Source organism: Phoca vitulina, unplaced genomic scaffold (assembly GCF_004348235.1).
Source record: "Phoca vitulina isolate PV1807 unplaced genomic scaffold, GSC_HSeal_1.0 scaffold2, whole genome shotgun sequence".
Taxonomy (NCBI): Eukaryota; Metazoa; Chordata; class Mammalia; order Carnivora; family Phocidae; genus Phoca; species Phoca vitulina.
The window spans coordinates 80,262,278-80,289,396 of NW_022589705.1; the positions used below are offsets into that span (position 1 = coordinate 80,262,278).

General features: G+C 37.2%; 1 protein-coding gene and 1 pseudogene across 5 annotated transcripts in view; both read left to right on the plus strand.

The window, feature by feature from the left end:
* EYA3 (EYA transcriptional coactivator and phosphatase 3) overlaps positions 1-27,119 on the plus strand; it is a 111,074-nt gene that overhangs the window by 31,894 nt on the left and 52,061 nt on the right. For 4 of the 5 annotated variants that reach the window (XM_032390098.1, XM_032390123.1, XM_032390095.1 and 1 more), the window contains exons 2-4: positions 8,378-8,478; positions 17,636-17,679; positions 22,088-22,167. In XM_032390098.1, the coding sequence (XP_032245989.1) occupies positions 8,446-8,478; positions 17,636-17,679; positions 22,088-22,167 (157 nt within the window). In that variant the 5' untranslated portion in view covers positions 8,378-8,445. The remainder of the gene's footprint in view (positions 1-8,377; positions 8,479-17,635; positions 17,680-22,087; positions 22,168-27,119) is intronic. The other variant, XM_032390102.1, reaches the window with a different exon arrangement.
* On the plus strand, positions 20,907-21,009 carry LOC116627224 (annotated as a pseudogene).

Below are 27,119 nucleotides of genomic sequence, written 5' to 3' on the forward strand. Positions count from 1 at the left end.
AGAGGCAGAGGGAGAGGGGGAAGCGGACTCCCCGCTGAGCTAGGAGCCTGACTTGGAGCTCCATCCCAGGACCTGGAGATCATGACCTGAGCCGAGCCGCCGAAGGCAGATGCTCAACCATCTGAGCCACCCAGGCACCCCAGGATCAATGCAATTTAAATTGCTTTTCCCTCAAAGTTGACATTTTTTTCCTGAGGAAAAAGGGTGGGGCAAGAATGGAGGACTTGTGTCCAATTTTAGCTTAATGTCTTGAGGAACACTTTTTTAGGAGCATTTATAAAATGTGCGTAGGGGCGCCTGGGTGGCTCAGTCGTTAAGCATCTGCCTTTAGCTCAGGTCATGATACCAGGGTCCTGGGATCGAGCCCTGCATTGTGCTTCTCCCTCTCCCACTCCCACTGCTTGTGTTCCTGCTCTCGGTATGTCTCTCTCTGTCAAATAAATAAATAAAATCTTTAAAAAAATAAAATAAAATAAAATGTGCGTAGACATTTTACTGTACAAACCTTAAGACATCTAACATTGTATCCCTTTGGGTCTGCTTTTGACTCTTAACAAATTGTATTTAAGCTGTTATTATTCCATAATTAATGTAAAATCTTTTCTTTCACCTTTAAAATGAGCGTATTGAGGGGCGCCTGGGTGGCTCAGTCGTTAAGCGTCTGCCTTCGGCTCAGGTCATGATCCCAGGGTCCTGGGATCAAGCCCCACATCGGGCTCTCTGCTCGGCGGGAAGCCTGCTTCACCCTCTTCCATTCCCCCCTGCTTGTGTTCCCTCTCTCGCTGTCTCTCTCTGTCAAAATAAATAAATAAAATCTTAAAAAAAAATAAAAATAAAAAAAAAAATAAAATGAGCGTATTGAAATAGGTTACAGTTTCCATTTTAATATAGAATGTTTCATTAGTAAATTGCAGCATAGGTAAGCCTTTCTCCACATGTTGATTGTTTCTGAGTTTCCATTTCTCTGAACAAATTTACTCTTTTTTGAATTAGTTAGCTTTTTTTTTTTTTTTTTTAAAGATTTTATTTATTTGACAGAGACACAGCGAGAGAGGGAACACAAGCAGGGGGAGTGGGAGAGGGAGAAGCAGGCCCCCCGCGGAGCAGGGAGCCCGATGTGGGGCTCGATCCCAGGACCCTGGGATCATGACCTGAGCCGAAGGCAGACGCTTAACGACTGAGCCACCCAGGCGCCCCAGAATTAGTTAGCTTTTTATCCCTCTTTAATTTGGGGGGAAAAATTAGAAAATTAATCAGGCCACGGGCAATTTTATGACTTGTTTTATATACTCTAACCAGAGAACAGTCTGACGATAACATATGATTTTACAGCTGTGCCCGAATATTTATCTTCTTATTGCTCAGATAAACTCAGTTTTGTTGTTTAGATCTATTTTTGGTGTTTTCCTAGGTATAAAGTAGTATCTTAAAAATATTAAAATTTTTTCAATTAGTAGTAAGAATCTTTTTTCCCAAGAGCTGATTTGATCTTGGTGGTTAATCTGTTTGTATCCTTTGATGAATGTGTATTTAGTTATGGTTTGCCACATAACAGATGATCTGTAATGTTGAATTGGGTGGGTTTATATTGCAGACATTAAGGTTTATCATAATTATTGCAGGTGTTGCTTCTATTTATTATATTCTTTTATTTTTTTAATTTTTAAAAAAGATTTTATTTTTTTGAGAGATAGAGCAAGAGAGAGCAAGAGAGCACAAGCACGGGGAGCAGCAGAGGGAGGGAGAGAAGCAGGCTCCCTGCTGGAGCAGGAAGCCCGATACGGGACTCCATCCCAGGACCCTGGGATCATGACCTGAGCTGAAGCCAGATGCTTAACCAGCTGAGCCACCCAAGCGCCCCTATTTTTTAAATTTTTTAAAAAGATTTTATTTATTTGAGAGAGAGAGAGAGAGCGAGCACGAGAAGTAGAGGGAGAGGGAGAAGCATACTCTCCACTGAGCAGGAAGCCCGACACAGGGCTTGATTCCAGGACTCTGGGATCATGACCTGAGTTGAAGGCAGATGCTTAACCAACTGAGCCACCCAGGCGCCCCATGTTATATTCTTTTAATCTTAGATTTGTTATTCTTCATTGCATGAAAGTATATTTTATATAATCAGATCTGTTGATTTGTTGCTTATGCTTTCTTCTGTTGCACACAATTTTTATCTCTTTTCCACAGATGAGATAAATATGCTAATCTGCTTTCTCCAAAATTTCTTGAATGCTTTCTTCTTCGTTTATTTAGAATTAGTCATGTTTTTCTCCACATTGATATTGTTTTTCTGGCAATAAATATATATATACATTTTTTTTTTTTAAATTTTTTTTTTTTTTTTTTTTTAGGGGCGCCTGGGTGGCTCAGTTGTTAAGCATCTGCCTTCGGATCCCCTCCTGGGATCAAGCCCCACATCAGGCTCCCTGCTCGCCAGGAAGCCTGCTTCTCCCTCTCCCACTTCCCCTGCTTGTGTTCCTGCTCTCACTGTCTCTCTCTCTCTGTCAAATAAATAAAATCTTTTAAAAAAAAAAAGATTTTTTTTTTTTTTAAAGTAATTTCTGTACCCAGTGTGGGGCTCGAGTTCACAACCCCAAGACCAAGAGTTGCATGCTCCACCAACTAAGCCAGCCAGGTGCCCTCTGGCAGTATTTTTTAAATATTGATTTTCTCTACTTAAAGCACTTTGTTTTGTTTCAAGTTTTTATTTAAATTCTACTTTATAAGCATTTTTTAGATTTAATCATTGCTTTGGTATTTCTTGTTTTGTGGGTCTTTTTGTATTTTTTTATTTGGTAAATATACATAACAGAATTAACTATTTTAACCACTTTAAATATACCATTCAGTGGCATTAAGTACCTTCACAGTGTTGTGCAACCATCACCACCATCCTCTAGTCTCTTTATTTGATATATTTCTTCCTTAACCTGAAACATTATTTCTGTTATTCTCAGGCAAATTGTTTAAATCTCTGAGTCCCAGTTTGCCTTGTCCATAGTATGAGGGTAACACTTGTGTCTTTGGATCGTTGTGGAGATAAAACTAGGTAGACAATAAATGTAAAAATATTTGATATATATGCTTGGTAAATGATTGCTCTCTCATCCTTCCCACTGTAATGGGTTTTAAAGGCTGTTGTAGGGTATATCTTCCTTAATTCCCTCAATAATTCTCCACTCCGCCAAGATATTCATTATTATTTTTGCCTAATTTCCGTAAGACATTTGTAGGTATTGGAATAAACCTTTGTTCACTTCTTGTTTGAAACTAATGTATAAGTTCAGTAGATTATGAAGCTCAAATTACTACATGCCCGCTGACGCTGCTGATAAGCAATGTTCTGCAGGAAACCACAGAAATGTTTTTTTACATTTTGAAACCATTTTTCCTGACACCTTTTCTGATTTTGCGTTATAAGGCCTCTTAATTTTTAAATTAGAGTTTATTTTTAAGAGAGATCTTTAGGTTTTATGTTTGGTACTTTGGGTGTTAGGGCACTAGTTTCTGAATTCATTTATGGATCTCCTTTAGAATAGATAAGATATTGTTGAATAATAGTACTTGAAGTAGTCATCTTAAAGCCATTAAAAGACGGTAGTTTGCTTATTGTTTTCATTCTTCAAGGCATACATATAATTATATTTGAGGATACCATGGTAGACATTTTCTAATTATGTACTTTTAAATCCTAAAGTAATCCACATGTTAATAATCTTAAGTGATGATATACCACTTTTTTGATACTTCTTTAGATTACTGTTGTTTATAACTATTATTGCTGAGATATATTTAATTTTGGGAAAGATGCTGTTAATTTTCCCCAGGGAAACTTCTGTAGCCTTTTATTTAGCGTGTTCTAAAAATATATATATATTTTTATAAAATACATATTTTTATAAATATATATATATATATATATATATATATATATATATATATATATATATGGCCTGGGAAGAAATATTAAGTAGACTTCTAAAATACAGTGTGGTCAGTGATTAAATTTATGAGCTACCTGTTTTCTCTTTAGAACTGTACCAAAGATATTCAGTTAATCTGTGCACACTTAGCCACGTGCAAGTTCCCCTTCCAGGACCTATAATCAGAGTGTTGTGCTCTATTTAGACACTTCTCTTGATGTTATAATTAAGAGTAGTGTATACTTTATTTTCATTGAAAGCAGTTTGATCTGTATTCTCTTCTTTATACGTGTGTGTGTGTGTGTAGAATATATATATATTTTTTCCCCCTTCCTATACGTAAGAGCTGTAATAACATTGCAGTTACCTAGGTTTTTGCTTGTAGCCATTTACAGTTACAGGGTGAATACTATGTTCAACTTGGTACAAAACAGAAATTAGGAGGTAGGAATCTAATTAGAATTTTGAAGTAAAATATTTACTAATTATTTCCCTTCTAATATTTAACGATTAAAAAGAAAAATTATGGCTGCCATATTACAAAAGTATCCTACTTTATTTATGAGCATGTGAAATCACAGTATTTAAAATTGTGTGACCTTTTCGAATCCAAACAAAATTCCTAATTTTTTCACTGTCAGCATTTGCAGATAGGGAAAGTCTTCAGAAGTAATACTGTTTCTGTTCTGAGTTGTAGATTTGCCTAGATTTCTGTCCATAAAAGCATCTAGATACTGACAAACTCTCGTGATAAAAAAGGTGTATTTAGAAAGCAACAGTAAGAATTGAAACTAGAAAATTGTGAGAAGACATTATTATCCAAATGCTTAAAGGTACTTAAAAGATTAACTCACAGCATGTTTTGTAACTTCACTGGCTGTTTGACTAAGTTATAAGTAACTGTATTCATTTAAGTTGCATTAAGAATCCACTTTCCACTTCTATGTCAAGTCATTGTATTTTTGGATATTTTAGAAGATGAACTTCATTTAGTATACAATAATGTCAGGTTACATTAATGGTTTACAAAAACCCACAATTAGATTAAATTCTAGAACTAGTACATGGAATGAGAATACTAAGATTTGTGTAGTAATTCTGTACTTTTTAAGTTATCAAGTACTAGAGCACTGTGGCTGTGTTATACAGCACTTCCGTCTGGTTACTAGTAAATGTGACTTGATTGTAAGCATGTGTCACTTACAGAAAATGGTGTGAGATCTTAGTATTAAAGTTTTAGCACATTGAGAAGTTCTAGGAATGTGACAAATACTTGCATTCTTGTGTTTAGTAAGTCCTTATATTTCAGGTTATTCAAATTATAAATTATTGGAAGGAAGGAAAACTACTGTATTGATACAAAGTAGTGTACTTAGATGCATGTTCTGATGGAAATACATAATTTATAGTCATTAACATATTATATACACAAATGTACCAGAATGTATGTTTGCAACTTTATGCGTTTTACATGTTGCCAATAGAATCCCAGAAGATGCTGTAATAAATCATGTGCTTTCCTTGTAAGATTGCTTTTGTTTTTTTTTTTTTTTTAAGATTTTATTTATTTGACAGAAAGCACAAATAGGCAGAGCAGTAGACAGAGGGGGAGGGAGAAGCAGGCTCCCCTCTGAGCGGAGAACCGATGCTGGCTCCATCCCAGGACCCTGGGATCATGACCCAAAACAAAGGCAGACACTTAACCGACTGAGCCACCCAGATGCCCCTCCCTGCTTTTGTTTTAAATGATCAAAATTATTGGTGATCATTGATCAGTTACTTGATTTTTAAAGTTTTTTCCTAACTATAGAAATTATGCTCCTTTTATTCCCCTAAATTGAAAAGCTGAGAAAATAAAGGTGATTTTTAAGATGGAAACAACAGGGCTTATTTTCAAAGAAGAAATAGAGGTAGAAAGAATGTCTTCCAATTTTTCCCTTAAAGTTTTCTTGCAACTTACCATAGAATTTGTCTTAAGAAAAATAGAAAATTCTTTCCTTTTCATTATAAAATCACTATTATATTGCCATATTTCTAAAATAAATTCAAGATTTTATTTTATTTTATTTTTAAAGATTTTATTTATTTGACAGCGAGAGACATAGCGAGAGAGGGAACACAAGCAGGGGGAGTGGGAGAGGGAGAAGCAGGCTTCCGGCTGAGCAGGGAGCCCGATGTGGGGCTCCATCCCAGGATCCTGGGATCATGACCTGAGCCGAAGGCAGACGCTTAACGACGGAGCCACCCAGGCACCCCCAAAATTCAAGATTTTAACATTTAGTTTTGTATGACTTGAGAATTTATTTCCCAACAATTAAGAGTAGTATTTTTTACCTTGTAAAACCCATGATCCCTTTTGATCAATAAAAAAAAGTTCTCCTTTAATGTTATATTTTTTAAATTCTTGTGTTTAAAATTAAAGCACATGTTATTGAGTATCCTTTTTTTAAAACAATTTTTCTTACCTTCTTCTTGCGCAGAGGTAGATTTTATAATCCTTCCCCCATGAGAAGGAATATCCCTTTCCTCTCCCGTGCTGAGGATCTACTAATTAGAGATTGCAATTATTACATATGGCCTTCAATTAAATAAAACATGGAATATTATAACTTTTTGTTTAGGTGAGAGATGGTCTCACAAAAATCCAACAAATGAGGTATCAAAGGCGTTACACTTCCCTCATGATTTGGCCCTATTTTCCTCCTTCTTTGGGGATGCAATTATATTTGTACATTTAGACAGTATTAAAAGCCTATAAAATAAAGACATTTCAGTTTAAATCGAAGATAGATACAAGCTGGTAAAACATAAAAATGTTTCATCTTTCACAATTGTGAATCCGTTTCACGTCACATTGATTGTGCTCTTCTGAGGAGAGCAAAACAAGTTCAGGCAAGATAGCTCCTGTGGGCTTTAGTTACTGCGCCCTGTAATTCTGCAGCACCAATTACCTGCGTCATGTAGTTGGAGAACTTGGCTTTTGAGGCTCAGTATGAGCTACACGTGAGTATTGATCACCAAGTGCTTCTGACCTTTAAACTATTTTTCTTTTGACATCTAGGTCAGGGAAGGGAGTAAAGCCATGGTAGAGTTGGACAGGTTTGCATCTAATCCCATGTGTGTTCCCTCTCTCCCATTCTGGAGTGTGGCTGTAAAATAAAGTGGGTTGTATTGCATCGATACAGAGCAATAGAAGGGGAGGGGTGATATTGGCATAACTGAAGTTTTTCATTTCCCTTTCCATTTTTTTTTTATCTCTTTTCATTACTTCAGCAATAAGGTTCTATACTTGATTTAGCTTTATATGTTTAGTTACAGTAGTTGGTAGAAGTAAAGACAGGTGTGACCTTCATTAAAATCATAAGTGATCACATCTGTTTTGGAGAAGTGTCCGTTTCATTTGTGTTAAATAGATACGGAATTTTTGTTTTTATAATGTATTTAGTTTACTAATATCTACCTGTCTCTTTCTTGCCAGCAGGCCACAGTAAGATGTTCATACCAATAAATGTGGGGCTTTGAGTCCTCTATTTTTCTTTTTTAGTTTGAAAACCAAGACAGGAAGAGCAGGGTCTGAGAAGGTAAAGAGTTTGCTTAAAAATTGACTAGGTAGTGGGGCGCCTGGGTGGCTCAGTCGTTAAAGCATCTGCCTAAAGCATTTGGCTCAGGTCATGATCTCAGGGTCCTGGGATCAAGCCCTGCATCAGTCTCCCTGCTCAGTAGGGAGTCTGCTTCTCCTCCCCCCATGTGTGCGCTCGCTCTCTCTCTCTCAAATGAAAAAAAAAATTGACCAGGTAGTATATTTAGTGGAGCTTGTTATTTCAGAATAAAATTGGGTCTTGGCTTTACATGATTTTTCCTTAATTTTAAAATTCAGATTTTGCTTTACTTATTTATTTGCATTATTAAAATAAATCCAGAATTTTCCTTTAATTACATATATACAGATAGTTTGTTGTGAAAGTATTTAATTGATATTCCAGTTTGTCCCATTTAAAGTGATTCAGTGTGTCTGTGTTAACAGTTATGTAAATGTTCCACATTCAAGCAGGTTAGATGTTATCATAACTTACTTGCTAGGCTGGTTTTTATCATTTTTTAATGTAACAATAATCCTAAAATCATGTTTTAGTTATCTGCACATGGCTGTCATTATAAAATGTTTAGTGCATTAGGCACTATAGTAACCGTGTTTTAAGTGCAGCAGAAGGGGCTCCACGTGTTGGCTTTTGCGAGGTAGTATAAAGGTCGTTGTGTACACCTATCTTGACTTGGTGCAGCATGTCAATTTTGAAAAGCCACGTGCGGGTTTGAGATTTTGAGATTGGGACTCACGTAGAAAGCTTGGAGTAACAAAAAGTTAAAAAAAATTATTCTCCGATGGCCTCAATGATAATGCTTTAAGAGTTCATAAAGCTTTGAATCTCCACCCCCCCCCCCCCCTCCTTTTTAAACAGACAGTGAAGACTGCTGACGGACACTCGCAATCCAGCCACATAAACGTTAGGAAGGAATACTGGTCCTCATGGAAGAAGAGCAAGACTTACCAGAACAACCAGTAAGTGTCTCCTTTAACAATTTAAAGTTCTTTATAGAAAAGCTAATTGTAAAAGATTTTAAATATTACTCAGTTACACTACAGATTCCAAATTAGAATAAAAATAAGGAAAAGACTTCCTAATACTTTCCTTCTAAGAAAACAGTGTTCTTAAATTCACATTTTGTTAACTTAATTCTAGGGAGTCTGCTTAGAAAATTCAGTATTACAAAGTACGTATTGTATTTGGAAATGTCATTAAAAAAGAAAAAAACACCAATGGCTATTCTTACAGTTTTTAGAAAATAAAAGAGGACATCTGTTTACCAGTAAAACAGTATATACCATTTTGCCAGAAAACTTAGTTTTATCTTTACCTAAATTTCTCTGACTGACTTAATTTTTTAAAAAAGTAATGGTTGACCACTACCTAATTGTTAAAAACAGATAAGATCCTAAAGTCTAGGTTAGATTCTTAATTTCTTTTAAATATTTAACATAAATAAATAAAATAATTCTAAATGTCCCCAGGTGATACAGATTTATTGCCTTTGCCATGGCCTTTTGTTTGTTTTGCTCTTTCTGTATTTTGACTCTTAACATTTAAAAAAGGAAAGCAGGGGTTCCTGGCTGGCTTAGTCAGTAGAGCATCCGACTCTTGATCTCTGGTTTGTGAGTTCAAGCCCCACATTGGGCATGGCGCCTACTTAAAAAATAAATAAATAAAATAAAATAGGAAAGCAATAGTAATCATTCTTTCAAGATATTTTTGTATTAAAGAATCTTTTCCTTTTGTGTTATTTCTTTTTCTGAAGTTAGATAAATTCTGAGGCAGTTTACTGTCCTGAATGAGCCTGTTGTGTTTCATATTAAGGGAGACTGTACAATGATATATATTTACCTTTATGAAAATCCAACTTAGAAAAACTTGAGTTTTGCAGGCAGATAATAGGGTATGTTTTTCATGTTCCAGATATATTCTTTACATCACAGAAGGATGGACACTGCTTGCATGAAGACCTTTAATACATTTTCAGTATTTGTTTTTATGTTGAGAAGTACATACTAATAATTACTTTGCCATTATTCTTTTAGCCCTCTCACTTAAGGTAAGTATAAAACTAGAGGGGCACCTGGGTGGCTCAGTCCTTAAGCATCTGCCTTCGGTTGAGGTCATGATCTCAGGGTCCTGGGATCGAGCCCTCCATCGGGCTCCCTGCTCGGCGAGAAGCTTGCTTCTCCCTCTCCCACTCCCCCTACTTGTGTTCCCTCTCTCCCTGTGTCTCTCTCTGTCAAATAAATAAATAAAATCTTAAAAAAAAAAAAAAACTAGAAAGACGTAAGCAATTGGTAAAATGACCTTGAAACATATGAAATGTCATCCCTTATCCATGATGGGGCAGCAATAATCAGGGAAATGGTAGAACTAAAAATCATCGCAGCGGTGTTCCTAGGATATGTACTATGAGAATAAATAGCTGAATTAGCGACATTAAATGTGCCAAAGAAAATTATGTCATTGAATTTTTAATGTAGCAAGACGGAGGTCTAGTTTCAAAAGACTTATGTGCTGATACACTATTGAAATGGGTATTGTTGTTAGTTACTCCTTATTTGTTGAATGTAATGAGAATTGTGAGGCTGACCTGCTGGTGAGTCATCTTTTCTGCTCTGCTTCATTTCCTTGCTGTTCTGTTCAATTTCTGTAACATGATGTGCAAAACCGGATTGTTACTTAAGAAGGTGAGAAATTAAAGCATTTTATTTATTTATTTATTTTTACACTTTATTGAATTTTTTTTTAAACTTTTTTTTATTTATTCATTTGAGACCGAGAGATACAGACCATGAGCAGGGGGAGGTGCAGAGGGAGAGGAAGAAGCAGGCTCTCCGCTGAGCAGGGAGCCCGATGCGGCACTCGATCCCAGGACCCTGGGATCATGACCTGAGCCGAAGGCAGAGGCTTAACCATCTGAGCCACCCAGGCACCCCGAAATTAAAGCATTTTAAAAACAAATTTTCTGCTGACTGTAAATGGTAATTGTCACAGGGTATCATTTACTTTGATTTGTGCCTAAGTCTTAATTTGTAAAGGTAACTGAGTGAGAACATGGGGAGGTCAATGCCATTGAAAGAAAAGTTTAATGTTACAGTCCTTAGAAATGAAAGGCATGACACACCACACAGGGCCATGGGGGAAGCACCAATGTCAGTTAGGAGGCAGAAAGGAGCGAGGGGAATGCAGAGGCCACAGCCTTTATTGGGGTTTCCACAGGCAAGGCAAGGTAAACAATTTAAGTTTAGTTTGTTTGAATAATTCCGAGGGCTTTTGGGGTATTGTGGCTCTCACTGGGTATCTGGTGTCTAGCTCTGGGTGGGGTGATTAGAGCAGGGGAAATATTGACTTGGTGTGTAAGTTGGATAAAGGAGATGCATCAAGAGTATGGGCTCTAGATCACAAGGGAGATGTACATAGCTTTGGTCCGTAGTTTGTCCCTATGATTAGTGGATGCCAAATAAACAAATACAGAATTTAAGAAAACACGGAATATTTATGAACTGTTAAAAATAATTAGAATAGGAAGAGTAAATATTGTACTTTGAGGAGAAAAGTCTTCACAGGCTGTAGTAGAGATCTAAAATTTGAGTAGAAAGAATGGTTCTATCCCAAATTGATGATAATAAAACCAAGAGTTTTAACCCTACCGTTACCTGTATACATAGAGAGATGTTACTGGTGGGCATTATTACCTGGAGTTATGTTATTCTTATTATCTCTTCTTGTCTCTTTCCTACTGAATTATCCCTTTCATGTTTCTTTACTACTTAACTTGCTTCATCTTAAGCTTTGTTCAGGTCATTTTTCACAATGCAACATAAATCCTAGCTGGGGGTTCTCTCTTTCACTCTCCCTTATTGCCAATCAGTCTTCAGTATTCTGCAATCAGAAATGATTCACTCTGTGGTCACCAGGTACCTTGAAATTACTCAGTCTCCTCCCCACCCCCCTCTTGCAGCCCAGTCTTCATCTTTTTCAGATACACTGAAGCAGTTGTATTATTGTCCAAACTGGACAATACTCTTGAAGAGTAAAAGGGAACACTAACCAGACTTGGTTTTGGGATAAGAGGTATAAACCAAGACTGTCCCTGGCAAGCTGGAAGCACTTTAAAAACTCCTTTATGGCTGTCAGGGGTGCTTTCCGAATTCAAGTTTTTAAAGGATACACATCATAGGAGAAATTTTTAGAAGAATATACAGCAAACTTAATACTGATTATTTCATGGAGGTGATGGGTCAGAATAAGATCTTTTCTATTTTATGCATACCTGAATGGGATTTTTTAAAATATGAGCATGCCTTTTGTGTTTAAATTTTTATTTTAAATTTTTATTTTTATTTTATTATTTTTTAAAGATTTTATTTATTTATTTGAGAGAGAGACAGAGATAGTGAGAAAGAGCACGAGCAGGGAGGAGAGGGAGAAGCAGGCTCCCCGCTGAGCTGGGAGCCTGACGTGGGGCTCCATCCCAGGACCCTGGGATCATGACCTGAGCCGAAGGCAGATGCTTAACTGACTGAGCCACCCAGGCACCCTGTGTTTAAATTTTTAAAAGAAATTCCTAATACTGTAGACAACAGAGGTGGCAGATGCTTATAACCATAGTGTACTCCCTAGGCTATAAAACATAGAAAAGAGCGAAGCTTGGGAAACATTTTTGAGAACAATAAAAAGGATTTAAAAAATTGTGTTTGGAGCTGAGAGGGTAAGGAGAAGAAAGAGTGGGAACAGGTGGTGAAGAGAGAACATCTTGACTCAACCCCTGATGTTGTCTTCTCTATGAAGGAGGATAAACTGTAAAGGATAGCATACCTCAATTTTTAAAAATATTTTTTATTTCCATATGTATAAGCAAGGACCTAAGTTATTTCAAATGAGTTCTGTTCCTCCAGACTTACAGCAGTTTTATCCCATAAGCCTAAAACTTTCAGACATCAGTGCAAAGCCAGCATTGATCATCTGAAAAATCACAGTGATCCACAGAACATGGATATTCTGAATTCATGTACTGTGTTACTAGTATTCCCTTGCTCTGTTATGTTTAAAGCATGTTTTTTTTTTTTTTTTTTTAGCAGAGGCACAAATAGAACCCTCATTCACGAATTTGTCAGTGGTTCTTCTTTTTTTTTTTTTTTAAGATTTTATTTATTTGACAGAGAGAGACACAGCGAGACAGTGGTTCTTCTTTTTGTGTTATCTTTAGTCATAACATGCCCATAAGATTATGTCATTTTTTAAAATAACAGATATAATTCACATATTCATTTTAAAGTATGCAATTCAGTGGTTTTTAGTATATTCACAGTGTTTTTCAACTATCACCAGAATCAGTTTTAAAACATTTTCAGCATTCCAAAAGGAAACTCCATTCCCATTAGCAGTCACCCCCCAAACCCCCCCATCCCCTGCAGCCCTAAGCAACTACTAATGTAATTTCTGTCTAAAAATTTACTGATTTATGGGCATTTCATGTAAATGGAATCATACAATTTGTGATTCTTTGTGACTGGCTTCCTCCACTTAGCATAATCTTTTCACGGTTCATTTACATTATAGCATGTATCAGTACTTCATTCCCTTTTATTGCTGAATAATAATATATGGATTTTTTAATTTATCATTTATCATTAATTTGTCATTTTATCATTTTATTTATCCATTTATCTGTTCATTCATGAGCATTGAGGTTGTTTTCACTTTTTGAGTATTTTGAATAATGCTGTTATAAACATCCATGGACATGTTTTCATTTCTCTTGGTTATATAGCTAGGAGTCAAATTGCTGGGTTATATAGTAACTTTATATTTAACCTTTTGAGGAACTACTAAACTGTTTTCCAAGGTAGCTACACTATTTTACATTCTATGGGTTTCTGGATTGTATTGTTTCAACCCATACTTCTATAATCCATTGAAATCTGTCTGTATCCTTTTAAGTTAGTTTACTGCCTGGAGTACCAAGGCAGTGCATGCTTTCTATCCTTGATTTATAGGAGAGAATAATTGCCCAAGTCAAGGCAAATAATGGGCCATGAAAGGTAAAAAATTAGCTGTGATAACACATTTTCTTCCCCCAAACTTTTTTGTTTGGTAGATATGATTTTAGGTACATTTTCTCCATTTCTAGTATTACTTGTTCTTTGTACTGGGCTGGCACTGTAATAAATAAAAAGTGAAATAAAATTTGAAAGGCCCTATGGTGTGGGCGCCTGCGTGGCTTAGTCAGTTACATGGTTGCCTTCAGCTCAGGTCATGATCCTGGGATCCTGGGATTGAGCCCCACGTTGGGCTTCCATGCTCAGTGGGGAGTCTACTTCTCCCTCTGCCCCCCTCCCACTCATGCTCTCTCTCTCAAATAAATAAATAAAATCTTTAAGAAAAAAAAAAAAGAAGAAAGGCCCTATGGTATATTTAAAATTTTTGCTCCAGTGCCCTTTTCTTTTTTTTTGGAATTCATTAGCTAAATTTGTTATTCTGTGATTCTAATAAAATTAAGATTATGGTAAGTTAGATTCCTCAGTGCTCCAGTTTTCTTTGTATGCATGACTGGAAACTGTAGACTGTTTTGGTTACCAGGTCACGAATACATGATCATAAAGAAAGTCTTAGGGTGAGCTAAACATAAATTCATCTCCACTATTGGAAAATTACATTATCATCTGACCTAATGTAAATACTATCATCTTTAGGTGGGAAGGACAGCACATTTTATAACAAAAGCATATATTTTGTCATTTGTGAAATTATGGCAGGCAGGTAAACTAGATAGTTGAATTTTTCTTATGTCTAACTTTGCAATTTCCAGTCAAAATGTTGTCCATTATTTTCTTAAGTAGCTCTTTTATCTCTCACCCCTTTCAGTGGGGTTATATCATACAGTTATAATAAGTTAAATGCTTTTGTCAAAGTCCGTATATCATCCTAGGATTCCTTGATCTCCTGGTTGGTTTATGGTATCTTTTATCATAGAGAAGTTTTGAATTTTTGTATAATCAAATCTATTTTTTATTTTATGGCTTTGGAATTTAATATGCTTAGTGAGAATTTATATGCCTCAAGGGTTCTTATTTGTTTTGTTTTTCTTCATATGCTTTTGTAATTTTATTTTTAGAGGATTAAAAGGTTTTTTTTTGAGTATAGTCGACACACCATGTTATATTAGTTTCAGATGAACATAGTGATTCAGCTACTCTATGTGTTGTGCTGTGCTCACCACAAGTGTAGCTGCCATCTGTCACCACACAATGCTATTGCAGTGCGATTGACTATATGCCCTATGCTATGCCTGTTATTCTTAGAGGGTTTCTTTTTTAAGATTTATTTATTTTATTTTATTTTAAAGATTTTATTTATTTATTTGAGAGAGAGAAGACACAGCGAGAGAGGGAACACAAGCAGGGGGAGTGGGAGAGGGAGAAGCAGGCTTCCCGCTGAGCAGAGAGCCCGATGTGGGACTCAATCCCAGGACCCTGGGACCATGACCTGAGCCGAAGGCAGACACTTAACAACTGAGCCACCCAGACACCCCTTATTTATTTATTTTAGAGAGAGAGAGAGCGCGCATGAGCGGGAGGAGCAGAGTGGAGGGGAGGTGAGCACGGAGCCCAGTGCGGGACTTGATCCCATGACCCTGAGTTCATGACCTGAGCCAAAACCAAGAGTCGGACACCCAACTGACCATGCCACCCAGACACCCTGAGGGCTTTGTTTTTAATGCCCCCCTTTTCTTGATTTTTCTCTTTATTGGTACCTATGAAAATTAAAGTAGCATTAAATATAACGTATGTTGGTATGCCATAAGCAAGAAACCAGTGGTTCTATTTATTTTGTCATGTTTTCTCATGAGGAATAGATGTCCATGAGAAATGTTACGGGCCTTGTATTCATCTGTACTTACTAGTTACCTTATCTGAGGAACTGCTGGACTGTTTTCCAAAGTAGCTAATAGTATTTTACATTGTCAGTTTCTGGATTATTTTGTTTGAACCCGTACTTGTGAAGTCTGTCTGTATCCTTTGAGTTCATTTACCTGCCTCTGGTGCCAAGGTAGCACATGCTTCCTGATGTACAGGGGGACGTAATTACCCGAATCAAGGCAAACAATGTCAGAGATGTTAAATTTATTCATATTAAATAGCTATATTCCCACCTGATATTTTGTTTAAAATTATTTAACAGTGTTTCTGCCTTTTGTTAGCTTGAAATACTTTTAAGGATCCATAATTTTGTATGGCTAAGCATACTAATAAGCATGTTTCTACTATGACTAGTTATTCTAATCAGAGAGCTCTAAAATCAGCTTCTTTGTAATAGGAAAGCAGGGAAATCCACTAGTAATGTTAAATGTTGATCTTCTGTTTGTGGATTCTTAAACTGTTTCAGTGGAAATGCTTTCACCTCAGAAGGAATTAGAAAAGATGAAAATCTGGAATAAAACGATAGCATGCAGAATGTTTTTTTTTTTTTTTTACATTTATTTATTTATTTATTTTTAATTTTTTATTGTTATGTTAATCCCCATACATTACATCATTAGTTTTAGATATAGTGTTCCATGATTCATTGTTTGTGCATAACACCCAGTGCTCCATGCAGAACGTGCCCTCCTCAATACCCATCACCAGGCTAACCCATCCTCCCAAGCCCCTCCCCTCTAGAACCCTCAGTTTGTTTTTCAGAGTCCATTGTCTCTCATGGTTCTTCTCCCCCTCCGATTTCCCCCCCTTCATTCTTCCCCTCCTGCTACATTCTTCTTCTTCTTTTTTTCTTTCTTAACATATATTGCATTATTTGTTTCAGAGGTACAGATCTGAGATTCAACAGTCTTGCACAATTCACAGCGCTTACCAGAACACATACCCTCCCCAGTGTCCATCACCCAGTCACCCCATCCCTCCCACCCCACCCCCCACTCCAGCAACCCTCAGTTTGTTTCCTGAGATTAAGAATTCCTCATATCAGTGAGGTCATATGATACATGTCTTTCTCTGTTTGACTTATTTCGCTCAGCATAATACCCTCCAGTTCCATCCACATCGTTGCAAATGGCAAGATCTCATTCCTTTTGATGGCTGCATAATATTCCATTGTATATATATACCACATCTTCTTTATCCATTCATCTGTTGATGGACATCTTGGCTCTTTCCACAGTTTGGCTATTGTGGACACTGCTGCTATAAACATCGGGGTGCACGTAGCCTTTCGGGTCCCTACTTTTGTATCTTTGGGGTAAATACCCAGTAGATGCAGAATGTTTTTTAAATTGCTCATAACCTGGGGCTCTTGGGTGGCTCAGTTGGTTAAGTGTCTGACTCTTGGTTTTGGCTCAGGTCGTGAGCTCATGGGTCGTGGGATCGAGGTGAGCACTCTCCTTGACTTTTTCTCTCCCTCTCCCTCTGCCCTCCCCTGTCTCCCCCTTCCCTCTCTCTTTCAAAATAAATAAGTAAAATCTTTTTAAAAAATTACTCATAACCTGGTAAGAATTTATCTTTATTTTTGGCATGTAAATAATTTAGGTATAAAGACATTCCTGTTTAATAAATTAATAAGTGAGTAGATGATATTGAGATTGCTGTGCTTACTGTTGGATAATATAATTATGTGTCTGTTAAAAATTAAAACCAATTAGTTTGTATCCAAGTTTGGATACTTGATTCTGATAAACATTTTTTAAAAGATTTTTATTTATTTATTTGACAGAGAGAGCAAGTGTGCACGCTCACGAGCACAAGCAGGCTTCCCACTGAGCAGGGAGCCCAGTGTGGCTTGATCGCCGCACCCTGGGATCATGACCCGAGCCAAAGGCATACACTTAGCCAACTGAGCCACCGAGGCACCCCTCTGATAAACATTTTATCTTAAGTAAAAATCTGGTAAACATTTTACCTTGAATCTGAAAAACACTTTTTGCATTAAAAAGAGAAGAGCTCATGTGAAAAACAAGTCCATCTCTAACTCTAAAATATAACAAAGGTTAATTAAATAAATCTAAGCAAAACAAAATGAAACAGTCACCCTGTAATTTATTAATTAATATTGGCCTGCCATTTGAATAGCTAGATGATTTCAAAAGCAGATCACTATATTGATGCCTTTGTATATTTATTTTTGCAGGTGAAAAAAGCCAAGATGCAGGAATCAGGAGAGCAAACTTTAAGGTATGTAAAATTGAATTTCTTTTTAATATCTACTTACATTTTTTTTTCATATGCTGATTAGTATATGGGTTTTGGGTTGACTACTCACTTTTTTAATTTTAGCATCTCAGTCTTTATGTTTTGAAATTACTTGGTTTAAGATGAAAATTTCCTTCCAATAGTTTGTCCTTGAAACAAATTAAGTGCTGATTTTTTCTTATTCATTCATTATTTATTCAATAATATGTCCTGAACTCATGTTATCTGTCAGGTCCTGTGATATATGGAAGAGACATGACAGTAAATATTCTTCAGTCAGATGTACCGTGTACAGGATGGGAAGAATAAGCAGAAATAAGGGAAATCCAAGGGATTTGGTGTTAATTACCAAATGGATATGGGATGCCTTAATCATTAGCTCCACTCCCTTTAGACAAGAGGCAGCTTCTTTGTACCTCATACTCTTGCTTCCACAACGCCATGGTTTTGTTTTCCACAGTTCTTACTTCCTGTTGTTTGTCTATGAAGCAGTAACTGCATCACCTCTAACATCTTAATTTCCAGAATCTTACTATTTTAGTACCACACACTGCATTCCAGCTCATGTATCTACTCCCACACTAGCCATATGTTATCTTCCTGTGCACTTTCCATTAAATGAGCTATCATATTTTCACTCTTAACCATTGACCCTTCCCACACAAAAAAAAGACTTTGGTATCTTTCTTATGCTGTTTAAATTATAAGATCTATTAATTTAATCAGTCCATTACAAACATTTTGTGAGGGACTTCTCCTTTTAACTTCTTTTCCCCTGTGTCATGCTTCTTTAGCAAAACCACAACCCTGGTTAAACCAACTATCCACTATTCCATGCTTATTTCCAATCACCTGAACTTTGTGAGAGAAAAACACAAAACTGTACTCATCTGTTTTCATTTATAATTACATCTCAAATAGGCACTTAAACACTCTTGGTGGTCCAGCCACCCTTCCTGCTGTGTTTTATTCCCTAGTCTCTAAAATTAACTTTCTTTGCCTCCTTTCCTCCTTTCCTCCCTCCCTCCCTCCCTCCCTCCCTTCCTCCTTGCCTCCTGGTTCCTCCCCTTCCTTTCATCTCACCTCCCCTCCACTCTGTTCCCATTCACTCAGCTGGGGATCTTGCTCCCCAATTCAAAGAGAAATTAGAAACAATTAGATAGGAACTACCTCATTTGCCTGTGACCAAATCTACCCATTTATCTGCTTCTGTACAATGAAGTTAATTCCTCTGCTTATATGTAAGGCTGACCCTTCCAGTTACATTATGGAACCTACCACCGTCATCTTTTCCTGCAGTTATCCCTTCTCTCTCCTTCAGTTTCTTTATTATGATAAAATATACATTACATAAAATTCACCATTTCATTCATTTTTAGGTGTATAATTCATGACATTATTTCACTCACACTGTTATGCAACCATCACCACCATCCATCTCTAGAACTTTTTTCATCTTCCCAAACTGAAAATCTGTATTCACTAAATAATAGCTTTCTGTTTCCCTGTTCTCCTAGCTCCTGGCAACCACCATACTACTTTCTGTCTCTGATTTTGACTACTCTAAGTACCTTATATTAGTGAAATCATACAGTATTTATCTTTCTGTGACTGGTTTGTTCTGTTTAGTGCAGTGTCTTCAGGGTTCATCTGTGTCCTAGCAGGTATCAGAATTTCCTTCCTTTTTAAGGCTGAATAATATTCCATTATATGTCCATACCTAATTTTGTTTATTCATGCATTGGTTGATTGTATTGATTATTGACAAGAGTTCTACTGAATGAGAATCAAGTATTCATGATGCTCACTTTTTGGAGTTTGGGTGTTTCTGCTTTTTGGAACATATTTTTTTTTTCACCAATATATACGCTGTTAAGCAAAATTTATGTTTATATTACTTAAAATAATTAAATTTTGAGACAATACATAGTTTTCCTAGATAAAATAATTTTAAATGTTTAACAAAGTGCTAGTCAGTTTGCTGTATTGGCACTGTTCTTTTTTTTTTTTTTAAGATATATTTATTTATTTGAGAGAGAGCGTACAAGCACGGGGTAAGGCAAAGGAAGAGGGAGAGAGAGAATCTCCAGCAGACTCCCCACGAAGTGCAGAGCCCGACACAGGGCTCAATCTCAGGACCCTGATATCATAACCTGAGCTGAAATCAAGAGTCGGACACTCAACTGACTGAGGCACCCAGGCACCCCATTAGCACTGTTGTTTCTATTGAATCTCTAGACACTCAGTTGAATACGTAGGAGATTTTGCTATAACATAAGATTCCAGGACCATAGGATTTTTTACCGTTGTATACCAGATTATACAAATATACCTTCTAAGTTACAGGCTCTAGAAATAGTCTTCCATCAGTGGGTATAACAGTGAATCCCAGACTTATCCAGGTATATATAGAAGACAAAACAGTCGTTGTAGTCAGGATTGTGAAGTTCTTGTCTAGTTTTATACCCTTCTCCTGTGAATCATATTTAAGTAGGCATCACCAGAAGTCTGTATTTTTACCAGTTATTCAGGTAATTATAATAATTGGCCAGTTTGGGAAACGTTGATATAACTACTCAGTATGATTTCTTCCCCTTACTCTTCAATTCCCATAGTCAGATCTTGGTGAGTACATTAAATGCTATTCCAAAAATACAGGCATTTGAGTAAATAGATGAACTTCATCTGGGGACTTAGCTTTAAAAATTAATTACAGAGGGACGTCTGGGTGGCTCAGTTGGTTAAGCAACTGCCTTCGGCTCGGGTCATGATCCCAGAGTCCTGGGATCGGGTCCCACATCGGGCTCCCGGCTCAGCAGGGAGCCTGCTTCTCCCTCTGACCCTCTCCCCTCTCATGCTGTGTGTGTGTCTCTCTCTCTCAAATAAATAAATAAATAAAATCTAAAAAAAAATAATAATAATTACAGATGTGCCTGGCTGGCTCAGTTGGTAGAGCATGTGACTCTTGATCTCAGGTTCATGAGTTCAAGCCCCACATTGGGCATGGAGCCTACTTGAGAAAAATAAATAAATAAAAGTTAATTACCAGGCCACCTGGCTGGCTCAGTCAGAAGAACATGCAACTCTTGATCTCAGGGTTGTGAGTTCAAGCCCCTGCTGGGTGTAGAGATTACTAAAATAAATAAATAAATAAACTTAAAAAAAAAGTTAATTACATCTGAGGAAAAATTGTTTGAAAATTCAGAATAATCGCTTCTCGGCCTTTTGGCTAAGATCAAGTGTAGTATCTGAAAATTCAGAATATATCGGGGGAAAATCTTGATATTATACTTGAATGTTAGAGGTCCATTCAGAAAAGAGATGAGAGCTTTAAGAATTTTGATGCTGTGTATTTTTTATATAAATAACATTTCTTTTAAAAATTTTACTGTGTAGAAACGACTCTTACCTTTTATTAGTCTTATCTTTGGAGATATATGGAGCCCCTGGTACAGTGTTCACTTCTCCCTAGAGTATAGAATAGCAAAGCAGATTTCTTTCTAAGGAAAATGCATGTGGGAAGGATGCCTGGGCTAGGGTGAAGTCGTAATATAATAGTAGTGGCTGTGGTTATATTGCATTTACTCTGTTCTCGTCTCTAAGTACTTTTCATATATTAACTCATTAATCCGTATAACAACCCTATGTGTTAGGCTCTGTTATTGTCCCTCTTTGACAGTTGCAACTGGGGTACAAAGAAGTTCAGCCCAAAGTCATTAAGCTAGTTTTGGCAGAGTGGAATATGAGTGCAAGCAATCTGGCTCAAAAATCTGTACCCTTAACCACTATGCTATCCTGGTAATTGAGAGAATAACTGGAAAGTAGAAAGTAAGGTAGAAGGAAGAGGGAGGACATTGTGAGGGATGAAAGTTAGTAAAATATGCATTCCAGAATTCCAGTGAGAATTTTGCCATCATTAAAGTGTCTAACATAATGATTTGTTCTCCCAGTTTATGTGATTTACCTTTTGTAATTTGTCTGAGTTCTCCTTATAACTTAAAAAAAGATATTGCTCAGGGGATATGATAACAAATTAAAAAAAATTTTTTTTTAATTGGAGGAAAAGAGAAGTACAGTAGAATGAACAATTTTAAGGTTCAGAACCCCCTTCTTGGAAGCAATCATGTGTAATTTGAAAAAAACTTCTCAAGTAGTTATGAGAACCCCTCTCTGAAATCAGGACTCTCCCCACTTTCCTGTGGAACTTTGGAAACAAAGTGATGGCGCAGTTTGGTTTGCTTTTTCTTGTTTTAGAATAATGATACCATGGAGAAGACTTACTTTGCCTCTTACTTGTATAGCCTAGGGAGAGGAATGGGTTTGACGTAATCACTTTTAGCAACACAGCAAGTCCATGAGGGGCTAATGTATTCATTTTGGTTCTCTCAAGTCAAGTGAGCAGCCCTGAAGTCAGTGATCAGAAACCTGAAACTTCAAGCCTTGCTTCAAACCTTACCATGTCAGAGGAAAGTAAGTACTATATTCTATGCATGATGAAAGAGGTATTCCTATAAATGGGTGATGCGGTTCTTTTATAATTGGTTTTCACTGATTGACTTGTTTGTCCCATATATCCAGAAGCCTTTCCTGTCCGTGTGTGTGTGTGTATGTGTGTGTTTTCATCCTTATGCTCTCATATAAGCTTTATTTGACATACCAGTTGAGGAAGAAAATCGCATGGAATCCATTTACCTAAGGAGTCACACTTGGTGATTTTATTTTTGTTTTGTTCCGAAGTTGGATGTTCTAAAGGTATTACTGCGTTGCTCAAAATCAGAAAAGTCTGTGGGCCAACCTCTAACTGCTCCTCCAGAGACACTGATGTTTCTCCACCTTCTAATAACCAAATGACTCTACCTATCCATCTGTGCCAAAAAAGAAAAGTAATCCCCTTAAGAGCCCCAAATTGATACTGGGCCCTGGGAGGGATCCAGCCCAATAAGATACATCTTCCACTCACTAACTTGCTTTCTCCTATATAAAAGATACTTTCATATGATGGACAAAAATTTGTAGAGTGTTCTGGGTTTGTTTTTTTGCAGAGATGTAAGTTTTCTCTAGTATACCCACATACGCCCCCAGGTTGCCTCCATAGGACAGTCATCCCTGAAATTAAATATCGGTGCTTCTCCATATTTTACCACATACTTTAAAAGAATAAATTTGTATAAGACACTTTTTAAAAAGACACTTGTTTAGGGAATTTTTCTGCTCTTAAAGTGGTTATACTTAACTTGACGTACTTCCATGTATTAGAAAATGATGTCTTAAAAAAAAAAAAGGAAGGACAGAGGAAGGAAGGAATGAAAGAAGGAAGGAAGAAAGGAAATAGTGTATTTTGAGTTATGTATATTATTTCCTCAAAGGTACTATTCTAGTGGTTCTCCAGCTCTTAGTGTACTTAAGAATCATCTGGAGTGCTTGTTTGTAATGTAGAATTCTGGCCTCATTTTCAGAGATTATCATTCATATCAGATCTGATATGGATGGGAATCTATATTTTCAAGAAGATAGCTAGGTGATTCTGATGCATATGAGAAACTGTCCAGACTGTGGGAAACTGCTCTAATCAGTGAAAAGTCTCTCTGATTTTTTTAATGTCCCACTCATCCCCAAGAAAAAGACCTGTTTCTTACATATTCCAGGGCCAGGAAATAAGTTGAGTCTTCTTGCTCCTTCCAGATCATTTCTCTTTCTCTTTTTCTCTCCAAAAACTCCAGTTCCTTTGAAGTCTATATTTATGCCTCCTCTACCTTTCTGAACTCCTAGTCATTTTGCTCTTTAAAGACTAGGTCTTCTTGGTTTTCTTCTCCATCCAAACTCTTATTCTTCTTGGTGATTTCAAAATCCATGTAGATGACCTATCCAATACCTGTCATCATATCTGTCTGCCTTATGTCCCTTCTTACTCCGCATGGATTCTTGTGGCTGTTTATTATAATTGTTCCCTTACAAGTACCTTCGATAACTTTGCCTCTTGTACTCTCCTTGCTAAACCCCAGTCCTAATTTAATACTCTCCATCTTCCCTTTTCGTGCATTCACATAGCTAAACATTACTGGATAAATTATATACCTAGCTGACTTACTACTCACAAGGCCTCAACTAGGCACCCAGCATGCTTGGAAATCCTACTACATTTCCCTAATGAATTTTACCTTTTGATATTTCACAGCACTTACTTTCCTCTCCCAAGTACCTATATCCTCACTTACCTTTCCTCATTCTTAACCAGTGGCTCTATTGCAAATAGAAGTTGTCAGACAAGAAACCTCCTTATCCTCCCACCACCACCAAATCATTAAGCCTACCTGTGTTTGTACCCATGTTTTCTTGCTTCATTCTTACCAGGACGGAAATAGTATTCTTTTTTTTTTTTTTTAAAGATTTTATTTATTTATATGACAGAGAGAGGCATAGTGAGAGCAGGAACACAAGCAGGGGGAGTGGGAGAGGGAGAAGCAGGCCTCCTGCTGAGCAGGGAGCCTGACGTGGGGCTCGATCCCAGGACCCTGAGATCATGACCTGAGCCGAAGGCAGACGCTTAACGACTGAGCCACCCAGGTGCCCCCGGAAATAGTATTCTTGCTCCTGTCAACAGTAAGACCTTTTATTTGGGCTCTATAGCTAACCCTTTCTTACCTTCCCCAAGGACTTTGGTATTGTTGTAACTAAGACTGCACCTGCATCATCACATTCTTCTTCTCTTCTTAATCCTTCCTGTCAGTAAAGAGACATGACACAGTACCTGCCATTTTTTTTTTTTATTAACATTTGGATTTTAAAAGCAACTTTCTAGCTTTCACAACAATGCTTAAACTTTTCTAGTCAAAAAAAAAAGCTTATGTATTAAGACACCATCCCCTTTTGCAATTATTTCAGTATAATTGAACCTTTTTAACACAAAACACTTGTTGGTAAAGTGGTTGCTTATGTGGTCTTTTGATGAGGATGTTGAGATTTTTTAACTTTTAAAACTTTCTTGCTTTTTTGATATCGTTTCCTTTCTTTTGCTTTTTCTTTTGGCTGACCTGTTTTTCCCACTCTTGAATCAGTTCTTTCACATCTGCCGAATCCAGGTTTAGACATGTTTGATCCCCATTCTTCATTGTCGCAATGATTTCAGTTTTCTCACAATAAGAGCTTGGGGCAAATTGTATAACGTCCTTTAAGAATTTTAACTAGATTGTTCTTTGGCTTGTGGTGATGCAGGAATAACGTCTATTCCTCATTGTTGGGGTTCTTTTGCCTGCAATCCTGTGGTCCAACCTCCTTCAAGAACAGGGAAGGCTTTTGAGGATCCATGTAAGCGCACAGGAGTATCTGCCATTTTATTTATTTATTTATTTGTTTGTTTGTTTTTTAAAGATTTTATTTATTTGAGAGAGAGAGTGCACAAGAGGGGGTAGGGTCAGAGGGAGAAGCAGACTCCCCGCTGAGCAGGGAGCCCGACATGGGACTCGATCCCAGGATTCTGGGATCATGACCTGAGCCAAAGGCAGTCGCTTAACCAGTTGAGCCACCCAGGCACCTGTATCTGCCATTTTAAAACACAAACAAAATCCTCCTTTGGCTCCATGTTCCCCACTAGTTATAGACCTTTTCTTTGTTCCATGACCCATTGGAACTTCTGGAAAGAGTTGCCCTTTCTTGTTTTCTTGCCTCCCATTCATTCTTCAGCCCTCTCAAATTTAGCTTCTGTCACCACTCTTCACAATGAAATTGCTCCTCTCAAGGTCATTAGTTAACTTGCAGTTATTCTGAGAGTAGTGGAACATCTAGTGGATGTTTCTTCTCATATTCTGCCTCTCACCACTTTTCCTCCCACCTTTCTCTTTTGTTGGTCCTTCTTCCTCTGCCTGAACTCTGAATGTTGGGCCTTAGGATTTATTTCTAGTCCAGCATTCTTTTCTCTTTCTGCATCCTCTCATCCACTACATTACTTTAAATATTGTATACATTGCTGATGAATTCCAAATTTATATTTCCAGTTTGACTTCTCCCCTGATTTCATTTGTATATCCAACTGCCTATTTGGCATCACAACTTAGATATCTGAAGGGAAAGTCATACTTAAAATGTGGGAAAGCTTTTGGGACACCTGGGTGGCTCAGTTGGTTAAGCGTCTGCCTTCAGCCAGGGTCCTGGGATCACGTCCCACGTCAGGCTCCTTGCTCAGCGGGGAGCCTGCTTCTCTCTCTCCCTCTGCCTGCTGCTCCCCCTGCTTGTGCTCGCTCGCTCTCTCTGACAAATAAATAAATAAAATCTTTTAAAAAAATGTGGGAAAGCTTTTTATTCCCTTAGCCCCCCTCAAATCTCTTCTTTTCCCAAACTGCCCCATCTTAGGAAGTGGTTTCACTGTTCTTCCAGTTGCTCAAGCCGAAAACATAGAAATTATCCCATATTCCCCTGTTTTCCTCATTCCTTACATACAGATCCGTCAGAATGTCCTGTTTTACCTTCAGAATGTATTTCAAGGTTGCCCCTCATCTCCACTGCTGCTGTTCTAATATAGCAGATTATGCCTTGACTGTTTATAATCCTTTCACGGTTCCTAAGTACTGCAAAAATAAAGCCTCATTCATTCTTTAAAGAAGTAAATATCAGCCTAAATCTCCCAGGATGTTTTGTCAATCTCTTCTAGAATTAAATCAGAGGAGGAAAAGGGTTTGGGTTTTTGAAAGTAGTTGTCAGCAGGGAAGGAACCATCATGCAGTATTCAAATGAAGTTATGTTCTCTGTGATGGATGTGAAGAACTTTAGACTAATTGAGATCTCTTTCATTTTTGTCAAAATTATTATGGATGAATGTGGTCTACAAATTTCCAGTAATTATTTTTAAAGACCTTGAACAATGGCAATGGACAAGATGTCAGTTTGCCTTACTATTGGCCATGAATTGGCCCCTTGTGTACTCTTGACCAGAATTCCCTTTTTAGTTCACTCAGGAAACCCAGCTAGACATAAAGTTAGTTGGTTTACTCTTAATCCTTATTAATAGTAGAACAGCCTCCTTTTCAGATGTTGAAGTACGAAGTACTTGGACAGTTCAGGGGTCTGGTACAAGTTCTTTCTGATGTAACTCTGTCTACAGCATGGACTGAAATAGTGCCTAGTGAATAGGATTCTGCTACCTGTCAGACTTGAGTTGAATATTTACAGATAAAATCATGAGGGTTAAGCCTTCACAGCAGCTATTTTAGATGAAGTCATAGGGGTCAAGAGGACACTAGTTATGAAAGTCTCTACTTGATGGTTCATCAGAGCATCACATCAGTTCCTCAGATCTGTCTTTGCTTTGCCAAACTTGAAAGCCTTCACCACAAAGCTGAAAAAATAGTGGTATGGAAGCATACTTGCATCTTTTGTACACAGCAGTAGCAACAATTTTCTAATAAAATGGAATACTCCCCACCCCCCCC